General features: G+C 42.8%; 1 protein-coding gene across 2 annotated transcripts in view; it reads left to right on the top strand.

Annotated features, from left to right (window-relative positions):
- Window positions 1-21,545, top strand: part of LOC143930916 (alpha-2-macroglobulin-like) — a 299,885-nt gene that overhangs the window by 168,247 nt on the left and 110,093 nt on the right. For both annotated transcript variants that reach the window (XM_077455603.1, XM_077455602.1), the window contains exons 13-15: window positions 11,507-11,573; window positions 15,873-16,018; window positions 19,240-19,389. In XM_077455603.1, coding sequence (XP_077311729.1) covers window positions 11,507-11,573; window positions 15,873-16,018; window positions 19,240-19,389 — 363 coding nt within the window. The remainder of the gene's footprint in view (window positions 1-11,506; window positions 11,574-15,872; window positions 16,019-19,239; window positions 19,390-21,545) is intronic.

Genomic DNA, 21,545 nt, shown 5'->3' with positions numbered 1-21,545 from the left:
TAGTCTTATGCTGATAAGCATGGTCCTGTTAAATTTTTTTACTGTACTCACGAGATGTAGATGTATGTGTAAAGTGATTTTCGCGTATATACACACTTGTAAGATTGCATTGAGTTTACACTTTTTAGTCACGCGGCGGTTGTAGAGTGACGAAGGATCCGTATCACTATATGTTGATCTGGGCGGGATCTCGCTCTTGTCACTCTCAGCAAATACCCGCCATTATTGGCTCCCAGTGTGTATATTTACTATCTTCCGGTGTGGTGTGTTACGCCCTCAGATGAAGTCGGAAATGATGAAACGCGTCAGGGCGTAACACACACCGGAAGTGACGTGTGCGTTCCAGTTACTCGATCATGAACTAACCAAGGTACCAGGAAGTAAATCGAACGGACAGAGCGGTCGTTGGTGGTTACCGAAGGGGCTCACCACGAGAAACAAGGCACAGTACACTTATCTAATGCGATTTGTTTTTAATATATTTGGTACGCCTATTTTGTACGGGGGGTCTATAATAAAGGTTTTTTAAACAGTATCACGCTATGTCAGTATGATCTTGTTTCCTTTATGAGCTTTGGACCGCCCCACTACGGTGACATCTAGCGACCAAAGAATGTAATGGTTTGAACGCTCCTATATCCTTGATTTTCCATGACCAGAGAATATAGTGGTTTGGTATATTGAAGGCTCTTATATCCTAGACTTTTCCCTTTCATTGGTCTTCTACCCACCTCTCCTACTTAGGGATAGTTCTGTCGAACAATTATAAACAACTCTTCTCATCTAATTACCCCCCGTTGTTTGCTAAAATTAAGTCCACCCTGAAATCATGGTCAAATTTACACATTTCCTTTATGGGTCGCATAACGGCTCTTAAGATGGTCATTCTCCCCCGCCTATTATATGTTTTCCGGTCTCTCCCAATAAGAATTTCCAAATCATATATTAATAATATCCAATCATATCTCAATAGATTTATTTGGCAAGATAAACCTCCCAGATTCGCTAGGGACGTCTTGTACCGTTCTGCTACAAACGGGGGTCTGGGAGTTCCACAAATTTGGCTTTACTACCTGGCAAGTAGATTTTCCCAACAGGCTCAATGGTCCATTAGGAATTCTAGGGTGCCATGGGTTCAGTTTGAACAGGAATCTATACTTCCTCGAGTTCTGCCAAACATTATGTGGTCCCCATACTTACCGAAATGCCCTCATATTCACGCAAATCTTATTGTTCTAGATGGCCTACGTCTCTGGAATATGTATGGTAATAAGTATTGCCTGGTACCCCAGACACCTATGGGGGCCTCATACCTAGGTGATCCTAGATTCACATCGGCCCACAATCCCCAAATTGCATTCCGTACTTGGATTGAACTTGGCTAGGTTGCCTTAAAGGACTTCCTTATTGACTCCCATTTTGCCACCTTTCAGGAGTTGCAATCCAGATTCCAAATCCCAAATACTGAATTTTTTCATTACTTACAAATTCGTCATTTTTTTTCTCAACATTATCCTGGCCCTTACACCTTGCCTCCGGGGTATTTTGAAGATATCTGCCACACGGCTCCTAGACAGAGAGGCCTAATCTCCGGTCTTTATAAAACGTTGGCGTCGGCAGTGGAGGCAGTAGGACTACAATACAGACTTAAATGGGAATGTGAACTGGAACTGGATTGTGACACCATGGACTGGGACAAAGCCTGGAGGAACATGCGCCAGTGCTCAAAAGCTCTCTCACTTAGAGAAACCGCAGTTAAGTTACTCACTAGATGGTACTATACACCCCATCGGCTGCATAGTATGTTTCTCCAGGTTTCCCCCACTTGTTTTAGGCGATGTCCTTGCCCAGGCTCCTTTAAACACATATTTTGGGAATGCGTCCGGATCCAGCCAGTGTGGCGTTTACTTTTCGACTTAATCAATAGCGTAGCAGGTTATACTATTAATATCGACATATCTCATGCCCTGTTATTTGTAGCCCCACCTAATACTCCTAAACATTTAAGATGCCTGATTCATTCCATTTGTCTGGCCATGCTCTGGTCTATAGCACTTAACTGGAAATCTCCCTCCTTACCATTTGCTCAGATCCTTTCACGCATAGACCTAATGATGCATATAGAAAAGATTCATCACACGCTACATGACTCTATCCCATTATTCGATGCGAAATGGAAACCGTGGTCTGTATTCAGGCTCCTGCATTGAATGTGCTGGTCTCTTCCCTTCCCCTGGTTTGATAACCTTTTATTTTCTTTTACCTCATTCTGATTTTGGGTTCTCTCTTTCCCTTCTCTATATTATACCAACATTTTTTTTTAGAACCATGTGGTATCTTGTATCTGAGATGTTAATAATCGTTTTATCCATACGGATCTCACTGTACATGAATGATTCACATGCATTGACTAGTTTTTTCATCATTGACTGTACGTGATGCTTACTATGTAACTTGCTTTTATCGTTCTGTATGGTTGTATATGCTCTACCACAAAATATTTTTGTTTCTGCTTATTATTTCTTAATAAAATATTTGAAAACAAAAAAAAAATACATATTAACAACAACCTTAACAATATTAACATAAAGTATATCATTGCCCATCAAATGCAGCTTTACAGTGCCCATCAGTGCAGCCTCACTGTGCCCATCAGTGCAGCCTCACTGTGCTCATCAATGAAGCCTTACTGTGCCCATCAATGAAGCCTCACTGTGCCCTTTATTGCAGCCTCGTTGTGCACATAAAATGCAGCTTTACGGTGCCCATAAATTCAGCCTCACTGTGCCCATCAATGCAGCCTCACTGTGCCCATGAATGCAGCCTCACTGTGCCTATACATGCAGCCTCACTGCCCATAGATGCAGCTGCACTGTGCCCGTGAATTCAGCCTCACTGCTTGTGAATGCAGCCTCCCTGTGCCCATCAATGCAGCCTCCCTGTGCCCATCAATGCAGCCTCCCTGTGCCCATCAATGCAGCTCACTGTGCCCATGAATGCAACCTCACTGCCCATGAATGCAGCTAACTGTGCCCATGAATGCAGCTTCACTGCCCGTGAATGCATTTCACTGTGCCCATAAATGCAGCCTCACTGCATGTGAATGCATCTCACTGTGCCCATGAATGTAGCCTCACTGTGCCCATAAATGCAGCCTCACTGTGCCTATAATAGCAGCCTCACTGCCCATCAATGCAGCTCACTGTGCCCATGAATGCAGCCTCACTGCCTGTGAATGCAGCTCACTGTGCCCATAAATGCAGCCTCACTGTGCCCATGAATGCAGCCTCACTGCCCATAAATGCAGCCTCACTGCCATGAATGCAGCTCACTGTGCCCATGAATGCAGCCTCACTGCCGTGAATTCAGCCTCACTGTGCCCATACATGCAGCCTCACTGTGCCCATAAATGCAGCCTCACTGCCCATCAATGCAGCTCACAGTGCCCATCATCAATACAGACTCGCCATACATGATGGATCACACACACAGCGGGCATCTTTCTGTGTTCGGCAGCACTGTAAACAAGGTCCCACCCCCTAGATTGGCTCGTGTGATAGGCGGAACACTGATTCAATCAGTGTTCCATCTACTATCACACAAGCTGGTCTAGGGGGTGGGACCTTTCTACAGCGCCGCCAAACACAGACCCAGATCCGTGACACACAGCAGGAGATGCCCACTGTGTGTGTGATACACAAAAGGAGGTGATGAGAGAGAGGCCTCAGCTAAGCTCAAAGTAGCCCCAGGGCAGTCCGGTCCTGCCGCTATGTGTCCTCTGGCTAACAGGTTCCTGGCTGATCGCTTTTGGCAGAAGAAGTGCAGGCTTCTTTACAGGACATCAGAGTGGCTGGGGGGGCAGAGAACCCCCTCCCCCCGGGCCGCTCTGATGTCCTGTAAAAAAGCCTGCACCACTTCTGCCAGAAGCGATCAGCCAGGAACCTGTCAACCTGGTCTGCCCCTGCTCCTCACTACCCTACCCTAAACTCCACTTGCAAAATGCGAGCAGGTGAGTGGTATTTTTGAGGGCTGGATTTATTATTCATGACCAATTATGTCAAATGCCTTTGCTGCGGGAGCTCCAGGAGAATAATCCAAATTATTTTTGGAATTATCTCCGAATGACAGACCCCTGATTTTACCAACTCTTGGCATTGCTCACCCCCTGTATTAAGAAGCAGGACACATGCTTGAGGCTTTTATTTTATTTTTTAGTTGAACAATGATTTGATTTGGTATATTTTCTATATTTTTGGATGCATAGAATGCACTTTTTGGTTAAGTTCTATTGGCAGATAGCATGTCTATTTTTATTTGTTTTCTTTTTTCAATGCACAATAAAAAAATTGTGGAGAATAATACTTGGCTATGTGTTTTGACAGTTTGGGAGTAGACAGTTACATTTTAAAAAATACAATGTAAAATTAACAAGAGACACCAACATAGTTGTATCTTTGATCTTAAAAACTATGGGATAATGGTGTTGTGGTAACTTGCACCAAAAAAATAAATAAATAAATAAATAACAAGCATAATAATATTATTTTTGATATCACTAGAAAAAAAAGCCTTTGAAAATGTGTTGGCCATGGCTCCATCAGTATCACCAGCAAAGCAGCTTTATTATTATCACATTAAATAAGAAGAGAATGTACACTGCATTTTCAAGATTTCATAATTTGCCGCGTCACGAATGTTAATTCTCCATTCCGAGCGCTAGTTTACAAGACCGACCTCTTCCAGCTTGTCCTTGTTTCCGAGCATGAGCGTCTGTACTTTGGACTTTTGTCCGACGGACTTGTGTACACACGCTTGGAAAATCCAACAACAGACCTTTGTCTGGTGAAAATTTTAAAGCCTGCTATCCAACATAAAAATCAAAAAAATCTGACAATTGTCCGATGGCGTGTACAAACGGTTGGATTTTCCGCCAACAACCTCTCATCACACAATGGTGGAAAATCCGATCATGTGTACAAGTCTTTAGACCTTTTTCCTAGAGCTTCATGTGTGCCTCTCCTTTGAGGGACAGATGCCAGAGGTTGCTACACCTGTGACTGCTCTCCCAGAGTCTCACACTAGCTGGCTGTCCACTCTACTTCCAGCAATACTTCAGGCTGCTACTGAAGAACTTTGCTTCATAATCTGCCCTTTAATGCCTGTTAGGTTGCTCGTCTTCTGTAAGTAACCCCTGGTAGCCTAGGCTAGGATTGAAGGGCGGAGGTCCCTTTCACCGGTGGACAAAACATTACACATACACACTATTGTACGTGAATAATGAATGTGCATATTGAAGCACACACAACAGTTTTATTTAGTTTGAGCTGAAGGACAGCCCTGTGGTTTAACCAATCAGGTAATTCATACATACATCGACATTTTTCTTAAACTCATGACATTATCTAAGTCAAAGGTGAAATACAGTCTTCTGATAGTTATTTCGTCATTTCAACATCTGCTGACTGACCATATTCTTGCGTAACCAGTCCTATCTTAGCTTTGTACCTCTTACCGCAGACAGATGCTTCCTAATATGTCAACATCTTGCATCTTAATTCTGAACTTAGTGAAATGCACGCCTAAGCATATTATCTTAGACCTTTAACCTAGTACCGTATATCTTTTGGTAACCTTAATAAGTATTCCCTTATAATCCTTCCTTTGATCATTCTGTGATTTACATAATGATCATTCCTTTTCTAATTTAATAGCACAGGCTTCATACTCCGAACCCTTGTGCTCTTGGTTTCTATACCATACCGTTGGATCCTTAACAATGGAAGTGAGTTTCAGATCCTTCGGAGCGACCGTGTTTCCCTTTTTACATAAACATTTGATTATCTTATAACAGGCATATAAAAATAGAATGAAGAGAATCACAGTGACAATTGTCATGGCAGCATTTCGGAGCCAAGATATTAATCCCCCAAAACTAAAACTGCTCGAGAAGGGATCCCAGTTTTTTCCTATGTTCCTTGCCTCTTTCTGTAGTTTATTTACCTCTTCCCTGTGTTGGGCAATAACGTCATAGTAGTCTGGGACTTCGATGCTGGTATTATGAATCCAGGTACAGCACTCATAATCCTCAGTAGTCTCACAGAGGCCAGTAAGGGCTGCACTCATACTTTCTATAGCCAACTCATGTAGTTCTAGTTGCTTCCTAATTGCCCTAGTTTCTAGATTTAGTTTGGTTATGTCATCAGAATTTTCCTCCAGAATCTCATCAATTATGCCAGTGTAATTATTTAATCTTTTCATTAGGTCAATTCCCCACCCTGTCCAGGAAGGGAACCATGCCCAGGCCATATCTTTTTCTAAAAACAATTCTCGTTTATTACGGTGTCTAAGGGGATATCTAGGATGCATGCTGGCTTCAAGGAGGTGACTTCCCTTGTTATCCCCTAATACCCCCATGATAGGAACCAGGGCTGCAAGGTAACACCACCCCTGGGGTTTGGTTGGGATCCAGGGGTGACAGAGTTTGCCGCAGCATATATATATAGTATTTCCTAGAGCTAGGGGTTGTTTATGGAACACGTTCCTAAGAGTATCAGAAAGGCCAGAGAGCACCAGAATTGACATTAATTGGTGTATTGTAGTCTTGGTACTGGAGCTAAGAAAGTCTAAAAAGGTGGCATTTAGGGTGGGATCTGAAGTATGGAAGAAAGAAGGACTGTTAAATGATGTCATTGAAATGTTAAGTTTTGCTTGTTTGCAAACCTCGGCTCCATCTGTGGTGTTTCCCAGTCGGAAACACCAGTCTGGGAAGTGGCTTCTACCTATAATTTGGAAAGTGAGGGTTTTATTTGGACGGGTCCTAGTAACATTCGTTAGGACGATAGGGGGTGTTCCATTAAGGAGGGGGGTAAAATTCAAGGGGACTGCCATGAGAGGGATTCTAGCTGTACTGGGATGTAGCTTGCTGCAAATCCAGCATTTCTCAAAACCAGATTTTTGAGCATAGCTATATTTGAATTTTAGTAGTAACATCTTGTTAGTCAGTCCCTTAGGTGACTCATTAACGGGTACAATACTTCTACTATGTCTTTGGCCGGGGGTATTATTCATCTTAGGTGGTCCACATATCCCTTTTAATAGACCTAAATCTTCTGGATGATATATACAGTTGGCTATAAACCATGTGGGCAGGAATACAAATAGTACCAGACTACCCCAAAGGCATACAGCCTTCCCTGACACTGAAGGTAAAAACATTTCTACAAGTTCTTATGCTTGTCCTTCTTCTTCGCTATCATGTAGGGTTTCAAGGGTTAATTGTCCAATGCCTTCCTGAATCTCTTGCAGTTCCAGTCGCTGTTCGGGTGGGTCGGGTTCTCCTTCAATAGGTGGGGGGTCGGGGGTTGTGGGAAGCAGTGGGCACTTTTTCAGCCTGCTGGCGTGGATCCAGGTGTTTCCTTGGTCAGTCAGGACCGCAGTTCTGGACACCTTTTCAACCTTCCAAGGTCCAGAGTAGATTGGTCCGATCCTCTTTTTGTGGGCCAGTTGCTTGACTAGCACTTGATCTCCTGGGATGAAGGGGTGTGTTGGCTCTGTGGAAAGAGGAGAAAAGGTGACAGAAACTTGTTCGTTCATTTCATGAAGCATACTTACCAGGTTTTTCACGTACATTTCCTGTTGGGAATAAATGTCAATATCAGTGTCTTGGTCTAATGGGGGTAATTCTATGTTTGCGGGGACTCCCATCAAAATTTCAAAAGGTGAAAGTTTCGTTCTGGCATGGGGTGCCGTTCTAATCTGGAATAGCACAGAAGGGAGGTGATCAAGCCATCCCTTCATTGTGCCCCCTGTGGCCTTTTTCAATTTATCCTTTATATTTCTATTCATTCTTTCCACTACCCCTGCGCTTTGAGGGTGATAGGGGATGTGTAGTTTCCATTGCAGCCCTAACAATTTAGCCACAGCCTGGGTAACGGAGGAGCTGAATGCAGGTCCCCTATCTGACCAAATAGATGTTGGTATGCCAAACCTACAAATCCAGTTATTCAGCAAGCATTTTGCTGCTATATTGGCTGTCTCACCTGCACAGGGAGTGGCTTCAACCCAGCCTGAAAATTTATCTATGACAACGCACAGGTATCTTAAGTTCCCCTTTTGTTTTGGCATGTGTGTGAAGTCTACTTGTAAATCTGTAAGGGGACCCATTGGTGGGGGTAGATGACCATGTAGGCCATGCCGTTTGCCCTGCACATTGTTTTGAGCACAGGTAAGGCAACTTGTGGTCAGGAGTTTGACTTGTTTGTTCAAGGCGTTTGTGCAGAAAGATTTGGTGTACATAGTGGCTAAAGGGACGGCACCTATTGCTTGCCTCAGGTATTCCCAATATCTTCCCCTCTTTTGACCACAGACCCTCTGGGTCTTTGGTCAAGCCAGCCTTCACCCAATACAAGACATCTTCCTCAGTGGCTAATGATTGCATTTGTGCCACTACAGATTTAAAGTTAGGACAGGTGAAATGATCCTTAAAGTACACGGACGTGGGGGTGGGCTCCTGGGTGGAGGACTGGGCTGCCTTTTTCGCTTCTCGGTCAGCTAAAGCATTTCCCTTGGAAAGTTTGCTATTATCTGAAGAATGTGCTTTTACTTTAATTATTGCCACCTCTTTTGGGAGCAAAATAGCCCGAAGAAGTGCCTCAATCTGGGTAGCATTGGAAATAGGTTTATTATCCGCTGTTTTAAAACCTCTTTTAGCCCATATTACTCCGAAGTCATGCACCACCCCAAATGCATATCTACTGTCAGTGTAAATGTTCACCTTCTTATCTGTAAATAAAATGCAGGCCCTGGTGAGGGCTTCCAGTTCAGCCACCTGAGCCGAAGAGGGGGGCAGTGGTTTGGCTTCTAATACCTTGTTTGGCAACTGGACTATTGCATATCCTGTTTGGAAGGTGGAATCAGAGGGACGGGAGCAACTACCGTCCACAAAAACATCGTCTGCATTGGTAATCGGTACGTCGGTGAGGTCTGGTCTTGGTGATGTGATAGACTCCACTCGTGTTATACAGTCATGAAACTGGTCTGGGTCTTGTGGTAGGCGTAACATGGAGTGCAAGAGACGGACGGCAGGGTTGTTGGCGGGAACATATTTGAGAGACAGATTGTCTGTGTTCATGAGGGAAATCTCATATCCGCTGAGTCTTTGTGAGGTCATGTGTTGGGTGTTCATGTTCTGTATGAGGTGGGTGACAGAATGTGTGGTGTAAAGTGTCATCGGGTGTCCCAAGACCATCTTGTTGGCATCTTGTACGGCCATAGCACAGGCGGCTAAATTCTGAAGGCATGATGGCATGCCTTGAACCTGAAGGGGGAGTTTTTTAGATAGGTAGGAGACAGGGTGGTAGCCTGTTCCATGCTGTTGTGTTAGCACGGCGGCAAAAGAGCTTCCTGAAACTACACAGTACAGCTGAAAAGCTTTACCATAGTCTACCAATCCCAGGGCGGGAGCATTTGACAGACTGTTTAATAGAGCTTGAAAAGCTTGTAGTCTGTATTCAGTCCAATCTATTAATTTAGGGGCTGTCGAGCCAGTAGCCTCTCTTAGGATACTATCATAATGAGAACAGTCAGGGATCCATTGGCGGCAATATACAATTGCACCCAAAAATGAGAGTAGGGCGGCCTTGTCTTTTGGCGGACTGAGAGCTTGTAGGGCTGCGGCACGTTTAGGTGACACCAGCCTTGTTCCTTCTCTAAGGATACAACCTAAGTATTCAACCTGGGACTGGCACCATTGCACCTTCTTCCTGGAGGCGAGGTGTCCAGCTCGGGCTAGGTGTCCCAACAGTGATGTTGAATCGACCGCACAGTCTTCAGCAGTTCGACTGCACAGGAGCAAGTCGTCCACATACTGTATCAGTACCGACCCTCGCTCAGATGTCCAAGACTTGACAGTCTCGTTGAGTACCATAGAGAAGGCGGCTGGACTGTCTACATACCCTTGCACTAAACGCGTCCAGGTTAACTGGCCCCCGGCCCAGGAGAAAGCAAACATAGGTTGGGCTTCCTCCGCAATGGGAATGCTAAAGAAAGCATTCGCTAAATCAATTACTGTGTAGCATAGAGAGTCTGCCGGTATGCATGAGAAAATAAAAGTGATGTCTGAGACTAGGGGTGGGAGGGGAATCACTTGTTTGTTTACTGCTCTGAGGTCTTGTACAAGTCTCCACTCCCCACTGGCCTTTTTTACGGGGTAAATGGGCGTGTTCCAGGGACTGATGATTGGTCTCAGGATACCTTTTGATATGTAATCATTAATTTGAGGGGAGATGCCTTGGACTTTCTCTGGGGGTAGGGGATACTGTTTTTGATATTGTATCCCTGCATCTGATCCCTGTGGTTTAACCAATCAGGTAATTCATACATACATCGTCATTTTTCTTAAACTCATGACATTATCTAAGTCAAAGGTGAAATACAGTCTTCTGATAGTTATTTCGTCATTTCAACATCTGCTGACTGACCATATTCTTGCGTAACCAGTCCTATCTTAGCTTTGTACCTCTTACCGCAGACAGATGCTTCCTAATATGTCAACATCTTGCATCTTAATTCTGAACTTAGTGAAATGCACGCCTAAGCATATTATCTTAGACCTTTAACCTAGTACCGTATATCTTTTGGTAACCTTAATAAGTATTCCCTTATAATGCCTAAACATGTTTTGGAGTATTAAGCACTCTCATCCCTCTACCCACCTGTGTTGAAGTACTGCAATAAGTCTTCAAAAGGACAGCCATAAAATGAGCCTGAATTGTGTGGGTGTGCTATTGGAGCCTCTGAACAGGTAAGGGATGCCTGCTTTATTTCCAGAGGTTCCTTCAGGGGTTAGTGCTACATACATTTCAAATGGTGCTTATATATCTTCTGTAGTGGCCTTAAAGGAAACAGATTTCCTCTGCATTTTGTATAAAGATCATTTACATAAAGGCATACATTCAACTATTAATTGGCTTTTTTCAAGGCTAAACACGTTGAGGTTCATTTGCAACAGGCAAAATTGGCTGTTTATTTTGCAAAGGAATTAATAAATGTGGTGGAATTTTACTTTGAAAAGAACACCCAATCATGTGCAAGGAAAACATTTTTATTTTTGCTTGCACATGACTGGATAATAGAAGTCGGCAGACCTTCACCTCATTCACTAAGCTTTGGGGATTATTCCCATGCAAAGCAACGTCTCTTCGAGGTGAACAGTATATTTACAGTTATTAAATCAACTCAATTCCTCCTTTTAGTTTTGTTTTTCTTATAACTGGGGTTCTTATACCCCTCATTAATTTATTATTATTATTTATTAATAACTGTTTAATTTAAAAAAAATAACTATTTACACCTTTACCTGATTTCCTTGCAGTGGAAAAAAAGATAGGTGTAAACTCTGTACATTCATGCATGTTGTTTCTTTGCCCAAATCCTCTGTTACAGCTAATAAAGAACCGGAATAATAAAAATCTTCAATTACATCAAAAACGTTTTTCTTTTTTTATAGGTGACTTCTAAGGGATCTATACAAAACTTTGGGTCATTAGAAATTAGCCTTATAGGTAAAAATAAAGGTAAGAATATTTTTTAAGTGGTACAAGATGGAGAGGGAGCAAGCATTTAAAAGAAAGGACCGGGGTCACCAGTTACACACCTTAAGGCCACACTGAGGCGGTTTTCAGAATGGCCCCTTTCACACTGGCCGAGGGCTTTCACACTGGAGCGGTGCGCTAGCAGGATGGTGAAAAAAGTCCTGCTAGCAGCATCTTTGGAGTGATGAAGGAGCGGTGTATTCACCGCTCCTAAACCATTCCGACCCATTGAAATCAATGGGGCAGCGCGACTATACCGCCGGCAAAGCTTTATTAGCTTTTTCAGCTGCTAGCGGGGGTTAAAATCACCCCGCTAGCGGCTGCATACCGCCTCTAAAACGACAGTAAAGCGGCGCTAAAAATAATGCTGCTTTACCGCCGACGCCGCTCCCGCCCCAGTATGAAAGGGGCCTTATCCCTAATTATAGTACAATTAAAAAAGGAATATCCCTTGGGACTTTATATGAAGTGTGCACAGTTATCCAATGAGAGTGACAAGAATAAATGCAATGAAGACATTTGTTATAAAATGGTAATACATACATACATGCATAGCATAAACAATAGCAGAGCCAATATAACATGGGTATGCATGACATTTAGAAAACCAGCTTGTTTCACGAGACATAGCTCACTCTTCAGGGGTGGATGCATGTAGAACAAATCTATAAAATAAACCATAAAAAGTAATGGAACACATGTAAAAAGATGAAACAAATGAAGTGTGGGGCCTTAAAGAAGAAGATCCCATACCCACCAATCGGCGAGGCCAGAATGCCTGGAGCAGAATTCACCAAGGGCGGTAGCATCACATGCCAGACAGAGGAGCTGAAGGGATGAAACCAACCACAACCAGGGAACAATCAGAGGGCGGACATGGCATGAGAGATAATGTGTGACCCTAGCAGTCCTGTATTGTCCATCCAGATATGGGCTGTGAGGGAGCAAGCAGAGTATAGAACTGCAACACCGATGGATGTAATAATATCTCTGTAATACAGGAGTTTGTTTTAAGTTCATTATTAGAAATATACAGTACATAATATATATGTACAGTGGTGTGAAAAAGTGTTTGCCCCCTTCCTCATTTCCTGTTCCTTTGCATGTTTGTCACACTTAAGTGTTTCGGAACATCAAACCAATTTAAACAATAGTCAAGGACAACACAAGTAAACACAAAATGCAATTTGTAAATGAAGGTGTTTATTATTAAAGGTGAAAAAAAATCCAAACCATCATGGCCCTGTGTGAAAAAGTGATTGCCCCCTAAACCTAATAACTGGTTGGGCCACCCTTAGCAGCAACAACTGCAACCAAGCGTTTGCGATAACGTGCAATGAGGCTTTTACAGCGTCCTGGAGGAATTTTGGCCCACTCATCTTTGCAGAATTGTCCTAATTCAGTTACATTAGAGGGTTTTCGAGCATGAACGGCCTTTTTAAGGTCATACCACAACATCTCAATAGGATTCAGGTCAGGACTTTGGCTAGGCCACTCCAAAGTCTTCATTTTGTTTTTCTTCAGCCATTTGGTGGTGGACTTGCTGGTGTGTTTAGGATCATTGTCCTGCTGCAGAACCCAAGTTCGTTTCAGCTTGAGTACACGAACAGATGGTCGGACATTCTCCTTCAGGATCTCTTGGTAGACAGCAGAATTCATAGTTCCTTTTATCACGGCAAGTCTTCCAGGTCCTGAAGCAGCAAAACAGCCCCAGACCATCACACTACCACCACCATATTTTACTGTTGGTATAATGTTCTTTTTATGAAATGCAGTGTTCCTTCTACGCCAGATATACTTGGACACACACCTTCCAAAGAGTTCCACTTTTGTCTCATCGGTCCACAGAATGTTGTCCCAAAAGTCTTGGGGATCATCAAGATGTGTTGTGGAGAAATTGAGACGAGCTTTGATGTTCTTTTTGCTCAGCAGTGGTTTTCTCCTTGGAACTCTGCCATGCAGGCCATTTTTGCCCAGTCTTTTCCTGATGGTGGAGGCATGAACGCTGACCTTAACTGAGGCAAGTGAGGCCTGCAGTTCCTTGGACGTTGTTGTGGGGTCTTTTGTGACCTCTTGGATGAGTCGTCGCTGCGCTCTTGGGGTAATTTTGGGCGGCCGGCCACTCCTGGGAAGGTTCACCACTGTTCCATGTCTTCGCCATTTGTGGATAATGGCTCTCACTGTGGTTCGCTGGATTCCCAAAGCTTTGGAAATGGCTTTATAACCCTTTCCAGACTGATAGATCTCAATTACTTTCTTTCTCAATTGTTCCTGAATTTCTTTGGGTCTCGGCATGATGTGTAGCTTTTAAGGATCTTCTGGTGGACCTTACTGTGTCAAGCAGCTCCTATTTAAGTGATGCCTTGATTGTGAACAGGTGTGGCAATAATCAGGCCTGGGTGTGGCTAGAGAAATTGAACTCGGGTGTGGACAACCACAGTTATAGTATGTTTTAACAAGGGGGGCAATCACTTTTTCACACAGGGCCATGATGGTTTGGATTTTTTTTCACCTTTAGTAATAAACACCTTCATTTACAAATTGCATTTTGTGTTTACTTGTGTTGTCCTTGACTATTGTTTAAATTGGTTTGATGTTCCGAAACACTTAAGTGTGACAAACATGCAAAGGAACAGGAAATGAGGAAGGGGGCAAACACTTTTTCACACCACTGTATAATGATGTGATTTTTGAAAGGTTTTATTAGTGGATGAAAAATTAGCAACATTTGATGGTATGGTGACCACAAGTCTCAATGATGTGCCTATAAAAACAGACTGTAGAAGGCAAAATCAATGTCATCAGTATGGGATCCAAATAGAAATGCAAGGAAGGCCCTTCACTTTTCCTCTCATCCTGATGAAGGGGTTACCTCATACTGTACTGCACTGCATAAAAACCCTCACCACCTCTAGACAAATATAGTTCCTAGAAACCAAACATGACTTGTGTTGAAAGAATTTTATTTGTGTCAGGCAAGTTTTACATCCACATACAAGTCTACATGAATACAACATTTGCTTAAACAGATCAGAAAGCACCTGTCAATGAATTTAAAATGATCTCAGAAGTCTCTCAAGCTGACGTCATCAACACAAGCTCAAAGCTCATTAGAGCAAGCCCCTATTGTGCTTTCTCTTGCCCCTTGCCCACCCTCACTTTGTTGTAGATGAAGAGAATAATCCAGTATCATTGCCTCCATGCTGGAAATGCAACCAACGAATATATAATGGCATCCATCCAGCCTGTAGTCCAAAAATACTCCTAGAAAAATTAATTGTGCAATACACCATATGAGGCAATTTGTTTGGAAGAATGGACACCACAAAAATGTGCACACATAGTGGGGGTAGTACCTGCATGTTCCTGCTTCCCTGATATCCAAGACTTTTACATTATAGGTAGCACCTGGTAGCTTAGTGATAACAGTTTGTTATGTTACGGAAATACATATTTTTCCTTTAGCTTTCCAGCAAAAAAGCCAACTAACAAAAGCAAATGTGACTGCAAAATGGTGTGCAGTGAGAAACATTATGCATTCCCAATCAAGTTCTCTTGCATTTATAAAGGCCTGGCCTTTACATGTGATTAGATGCATTCAGAAGATCTAATTTGTCATTGAGCACACAGAATTCTATTTTTTCTAAACCCAGCTAAATTGAACACACATATATGCAAGTAAATGCACAGTGTGAGTTATATTATCATAATTATAGCATTTACAATGTAAATAAAAGACAAATGAAGGTAAGGCACTCTTCCAAACCTCACATGCACTCCTTGATCACCATAGCAAGCACATCAGTTGCCGTCCAAAATGAGCCTGTCAGCATTCTGAATTGTGCAATTCTGTAATAACATCACTTGTGGTGAATCTTTAATGAGCCAACAAAAACATTGAAAGTCCCCATCTACAGTCCACGCTCTCTGATGCATTTTACCTTTATTGAACTCGCTTTTAAGATGGGTGTTTTTTTGTTTTTTTTTTGCTGGCTCAATAAAGATTCACTATAAGTGACTTTGCTGGTTGTGGGGCCATCTTCTTGTTTTTATAAAAGATAATGTCACATAAAAAAGTTAAATCAATTTGAAATATATGTTCTATGCTCATCTGAAGCAAAATTGTATTGACAATACTTGTTTATCCACCTTCAAAATGTAATAAAATATAATTGATATACAAAAAGTGAAACCAAAACACAAAGCCCGAAACAACTTGTATTTGTTTTTTTCTTCACTGGAACTTGCTAACCTCCAGTATTTGTTTGTCATCTTTTGCAGATCACCATGGCAAGGCTACATTGAAGCTCCCATTGAATGCAGGAAAATCTTCTAAACTATTAACAATTGTGTACATTATGTTACCAGATGGAGACATTTTAGCTGACTCTGCAAGCTATAAAGTTCAGAGATGCTTCAAGAATAAAGTGAGTGGCCTGAGCATGACCTATGCTTTGTATTCATTTCAGACCTTAAAGTGAACGTGTGGGATCACCTTACTTTCTAAAGTGACTCAAGGACACCTTTATGTACCAACCTACTGTAAAAAAAAATGATTACCATATTTATCGGCGTATAACACGCACCCCAAGTTTAGGAGGAAATTTTAAGGAAAAAAACTTTTAGGACGGAAGTTTAAGGGGAAAAAAAACTTACATTTATATGCCCATCAGTGTCTTCTGCAGCCTTGTCCACCATTGCAGCCTTGTCCACCATTGCTGCCTTGTCCACCATTGCAGTCTTATGCAGCCTTGTCCACCATTGCAGCCTTGTCCACCATTGCAGCCTTATGCAGCCTTGTCCACCATTGCAGCCTTATGCAGCCTTGTCCACCAGTGCAGCCTTGTCCACCATTGCAGTCTTATGCAGCCTTGTCCACCATTGCAGCCTTGTCCACCATTGCAGCCTTATGCAGCCTTGTCCACCATTGCAGCCTTATGCAGCCTTGTCCACCATTGCAGTCTTGTCCCCCATTGCAGCCTTGTCTATTTATTTTGCTATTTGTTTTTTTTGTTTTTTTTTTAAATGCCGCCACCGAGATACAGAGTCGGATGTGTATCTCGGCGGGCCTCCGGCGCCTTTGGCTCTTCTCGCCAGCTTTCGGGCATTCTCGGCAGCTGTCGAGAATGGCCGAAAGCTTCCGAGAACAGCCGAAGGCGGCCGAAAGCCTCCGAGAACGGCCGAAGGCGGGCGAAAGTTGCCGAGAACGGCAGAATATGGCCGAAAGCCACCGATAATGGCCGAAGGCGGCCGAAAGTCGCCTTGAAGAGCCGAAGGCGGCTAAAGCCGCCCAGAGGCTTAGAATTTCAGGGGATCGGCGTATAACATGCACCCATGATTTTCACCTGCTTTTAAGGGGAAAAAAGTGCGTGTTAAACGCCGATAAATACGGTAAATCAAAAATGTTCAGTTAAAGTAAATAATGTTACAAGCAGGAATCGGGGTCTTCTTTCATTCCTATGGATGCTTGGCTGAAATTATACCTGGGAAACAGAAACTTAGAGATGTGTTCCTGTCAAGAAATGGGCAGTGACCTAGCTTAGGAGTCAAACTTTCTGGTGGTGGAAAGAAGGGTAACACTACGGGAATACTCACTACTTCTCCTGTGGTGAACGAACTGCACTCCTGTGACCCGCTGAAGCCCGCTGTCAGCTGATATCACAGAGCTGGTCCAGGCTCGGGCAAGATCGTGACAATGGAGTCGGGATCCGCCTACATGCCTGGACCGGAACCCAGCTCAACCGGCTTAACTGTCCCCTCCACAGCCCAGCGCTCCAGTGAGCATGGGGGGGGGGGGTGTCAGAGCAGGGAACAGCAGCAGCAGCTGAGAACCGAGCATTCAACGGCGTTAGATTGCTCGGTTTTCCGTGTTAGTGTTGCCATTGGACCGAAGCTGCATCCACCTAGGTAAGTATTATTCTATAAAAAAAAAACCCATACATCTTTTTAATTCATTAGTAAATTAACCCAAAGATCTCCACTCAGACAGTTGTCACCAGAAAGCATCAGTTGAGTGTTATACTGAGTAAGCCATCAACAAAAGTAGAAGTTTTGATTTATAATGATGCTTTTTATTGATTCTTGAAAAATACAATACTAAATAGGACTTTTTCGGTAGCTCTATTTATTCTGAAATACAACCAAATCTAAAATTCATATCTTTTAATCATACATCATAAAACTACTGGGGGGGGTGTGGTTTGCTTTGAGAGAAGATGGCCGCTTAGAGCCTGGGCTCCATCTCACCTCAGCCTGAAAAAGACTACCACCAGGGATTGCCGCTGAAATTCTGCAGTTCAGAATGTGTACTTCATCCCGCGACACTCAGCATCCAGATCTAGATCCCCCAGAGACTTGGAATCCCGTGCTCACTAGACAATCCCAGAGTTATTCTCCTGACCCAAGCCACATCGGGATCACTCTTACCCATACAGAACAATCTCCAATGCCTGGGGAGAGCTATCCGAACACCCACCAACAACTGAGCCTTCAAGATCTACGGGCGGTAGCAGCGGACATAAAGGACACATTATCCTCAGCTATCACAGATCTCCTCCATGAAATTCAAGTGATTGCGGGAAGAGTGCAATCGGTGGAGATCACAGTGGCACAGCAGCAGAAGAAAGCACACCTCAAGCTAGATTCACATACCCTACAACTCCGTGACCTCCAATGACACGTCGAGGATATCGATAACAGAGGCCGTTGGCACAACCTGAGGGTGAGAGGCCTCCCCGAGACAATCGAGCATGACCAGATTCTCCCCACTGTTACAACCCTCTTTAACCGACTGCTGGATCAACCCCACCACACGCTTATAGCGATGGAGCACATACACAGGGCACTTCGACCCCATGGCAAAGACTGTGACCCACCGAGAGACATCATCTGCTATGTCAATGATTTTGCCACCAAGGAAGAGATTCTCAGAAAAGCCAGCGATAAAGCAAACCTAGACTTCGAGGGCCACACTGTACACATATACCAGGACCTTTCAGCAATTACTCTCAAGCATCGTAAAGATCCGCGCCCCTTGCTGTAACTCCTGCGGAGCAAGGAGATTCGTTACCGCTGGAAGTTCCCCTTTGCTCTCCAAGCCGACCACCAGGGCCAGTGAAAAAGAGGCATTTCCATCTCACAGAGACACTGACCCATATCTATTTATCCTTATATTTATCTCTTTGTTGTCTCAGGTATAAGTTGCGTGTTTTTACTATCAGTTCATATTGTTTGAAGAAGATGCCAACATGCCTTGAAAGCTCACACTACAATCTATTTAGTTAGCCAATAGTTAGTATCACCCTATATCCAAACTTTCACTTGTGTTGATGGCTTACATGGTATAACATCCTACTGCTGTCTCTTCAAAAATAGTAAATTAAACAATCAACTTCTGTCAAGCATGGGAGCCTACACATGGATCGAAATGTGGGCAGTTCCTGCTAGACCAATGTTGATTAGTGTATGGCCAACCTAAATATAAACCTACTTGACAAATAAAAAAAAAGGGGATTTCTTATATCTTTCTATACTGGAAACAATGATCACGAGGCCCAATTGTGTGAGTAAATTTCTTCAGCAAAGCCAAACACTTTAAATCAATACTCTTATTTTATAATATAATTGTTGTCATTTATCACCTGACCAGGTATCAGTCGGCTTCTCACCAGAAGAGGTCCTCCCAGGATCAGATGTGTCTCTCCAGGTTCTGGCTGCTCCTGGCTCCCTCTGTGGTCTCAGGGTGGTAGATAAGAGTGTGGTGTTAATGAAACCAGAAAAGGAGCTGACTGCTGACAAGGTAAATTCTATAATCATTCAGCAGAACTTTATTGTTGTACTGTAAAAATCTCTATATACTGTCTACACTGATTACTTATTTGTTTTAACAGGTTGAGGGCATTAGGCAGTGGCAGCTGCTCCATTAGAGAGGCAGGGGTGCCGCCCTCCTAATCCATGCACCCGGCTCTACATGCAAGGCAACGGATGCATAGATTACAGTGGAAGTTTTTTATTTATTTTTTTAAGCACATAATTAGAGCCTAATGTCTTCCTGCTTCTAATCCAGGCCAATCAGGAAGCGGGTCCTGAGACCCAATTGGCCAGGGAGTCTTAGGATTTCCGGCCAAACGGGTCTCAGGACTCACTTCCTGTTCGGCCGTGAGGAGAAGCAACGGCCCCTCTGCACCGATCAACACCTTCCTGGCTCCATAGAGCCCATCCCCCTAGCAGAGCCCATAGCAGAAGCCCGGGCCAGGAGCGTGTATTGGCTGCAGCTCTTCGTCAGTGGAAGCTGCTCTCCCACCTCCGAGGAGGAGATTGCAGCAGCAGATGGTAGGATGAGCGGGAGCTGGTGTGGGGAGCAGTGTGAGTACCGAGGCTGGCCTGTGCATTGGGGGGGGTTTGGTGGTGGCATTATGTGCGAATGAGGGGGGAGCAGGTTTGTTTGTCATCCATATTCCCATAGCACACATTCCTGGAATAAGCTCTGAAGGCATTGGGTGCTGTAGCGACAGCCAGCTAGACACTGGAACCAATGCGATATGTAGACATTCACCAGCATACCAAGGATCATCAATTTCGTCCAAACGGTCTTTATTCAAAGAATGATCACATTAAAAAACAGTGTAATGCAATGTTTTGGATCCACGCAGGGCCCATTTGTCAGGCAGGTGATGAGGTTGGTTTGCTGCCCCCCCCAAAATATTGACTACTGGCAACTACTGGCATTAGTTATACATAGTAAAAGTGTTCAATGAATTACCTTCATCGTTCTTCATTTGCCCTGTTCCTCTTCACTCACTGTCATGGGATAGAAGGCAGCATGCATTCTTAATTATGTACAAAATAAAATCCAGGCAAGCAATAAAAAAATAAAAAATAAAAAATGTGTTGGATAAATATTGGCCACAGCTTTTTATTGGTTTAATAATAATAGTAACATGTTAATAAACTATACTAATATACCTATACTAATAAATAAATAAATATATATATATATACATATATATATATATATATATATATATATATATACACAGTATAATGTATACCTATACTAATTCAATGTTAAGATTCTTCATGTGACATCACTTACAATTACAACCCAGTCACTACGGCTCGGGTTGAATGACATTGTATTTTCTGAATATGCAAAACATTTTACTCCAATCGACAGGAAGGGTGAAAAGCATACTGACTGTCACCTAACCCCAGCCCGTGGCTTTTTCGATCCAAGTCTGGGAATTGTAGTTCAAAATATCAAAATATCAAACCCTATATCAGATAAATGAATGTCGTCCTCATGGTAGAGCCCAAGTAAACCACCTTCTAATTCTAAATGTCGAAAAGAAAATGTATTAATATTCCTATTTACACACTTTAAATTTTTTTTTGAAAGGCCACAATAAGAAAAGAGTTGAGCCAGCGAACTCTTGGTGTTCATTTCAGAAAACACTATTTTAGTAGTAGGAGAAGATAAATGAATAAGTTTAATAGTTTAAATAAAAAGGTGTAGCGCTAATTTAAAATAAAGTGTGTCAATGATAAGCTGTTAAAAAATAATCCAATCAAAGTCCACCACAAGATGAATCAAGGAATAACAGATAGAACAAGCCACCACCATCACCCAATATTACTGACTCTTACCCTCAGTTCTAAAAGAATGCAATGTTAACGATGCATTACCCAAATGCAGAGAAATGCAGAGAATCCAAACATTTCTTAAAAATTCTGTTAAATTGGTACTTAGTCAATGGCAAACCATCAATATGAACAAATAAATTATCATTCAAATTCAGTCATACCAATAAATAATGCCTAAAATCAATATTGGACAAATATCACGCAAAGGACACTGATTTAAATAACTCCAATGCCCCTTGGCCATACTGATCCATTTTATTGCAAGGAAGAAAATCAAATAACTAAGAAACAACACTACAACCTCTTCAAAAG

The sequence above is a fragment of the Lithobates pipiens genome, unplaced genomic scaffold (assembly GCF_037356315.1).
Source record: "Lithobates pipiens isolate NorthernLeopardFrog02 unplaced genomic scaffold, aLitPip1_a1.2 Scaffold_25, whole genome shotgun sequence".
Lineage (NCBI taxonomy): Eukaryota > Metazoa > Chordata > Amphibia > Anura > Ranidae > Lithobates > Lithobates pipiens.
This window is presented reverse-complemented; position numbering and strand designations above follow the sequence as displayed.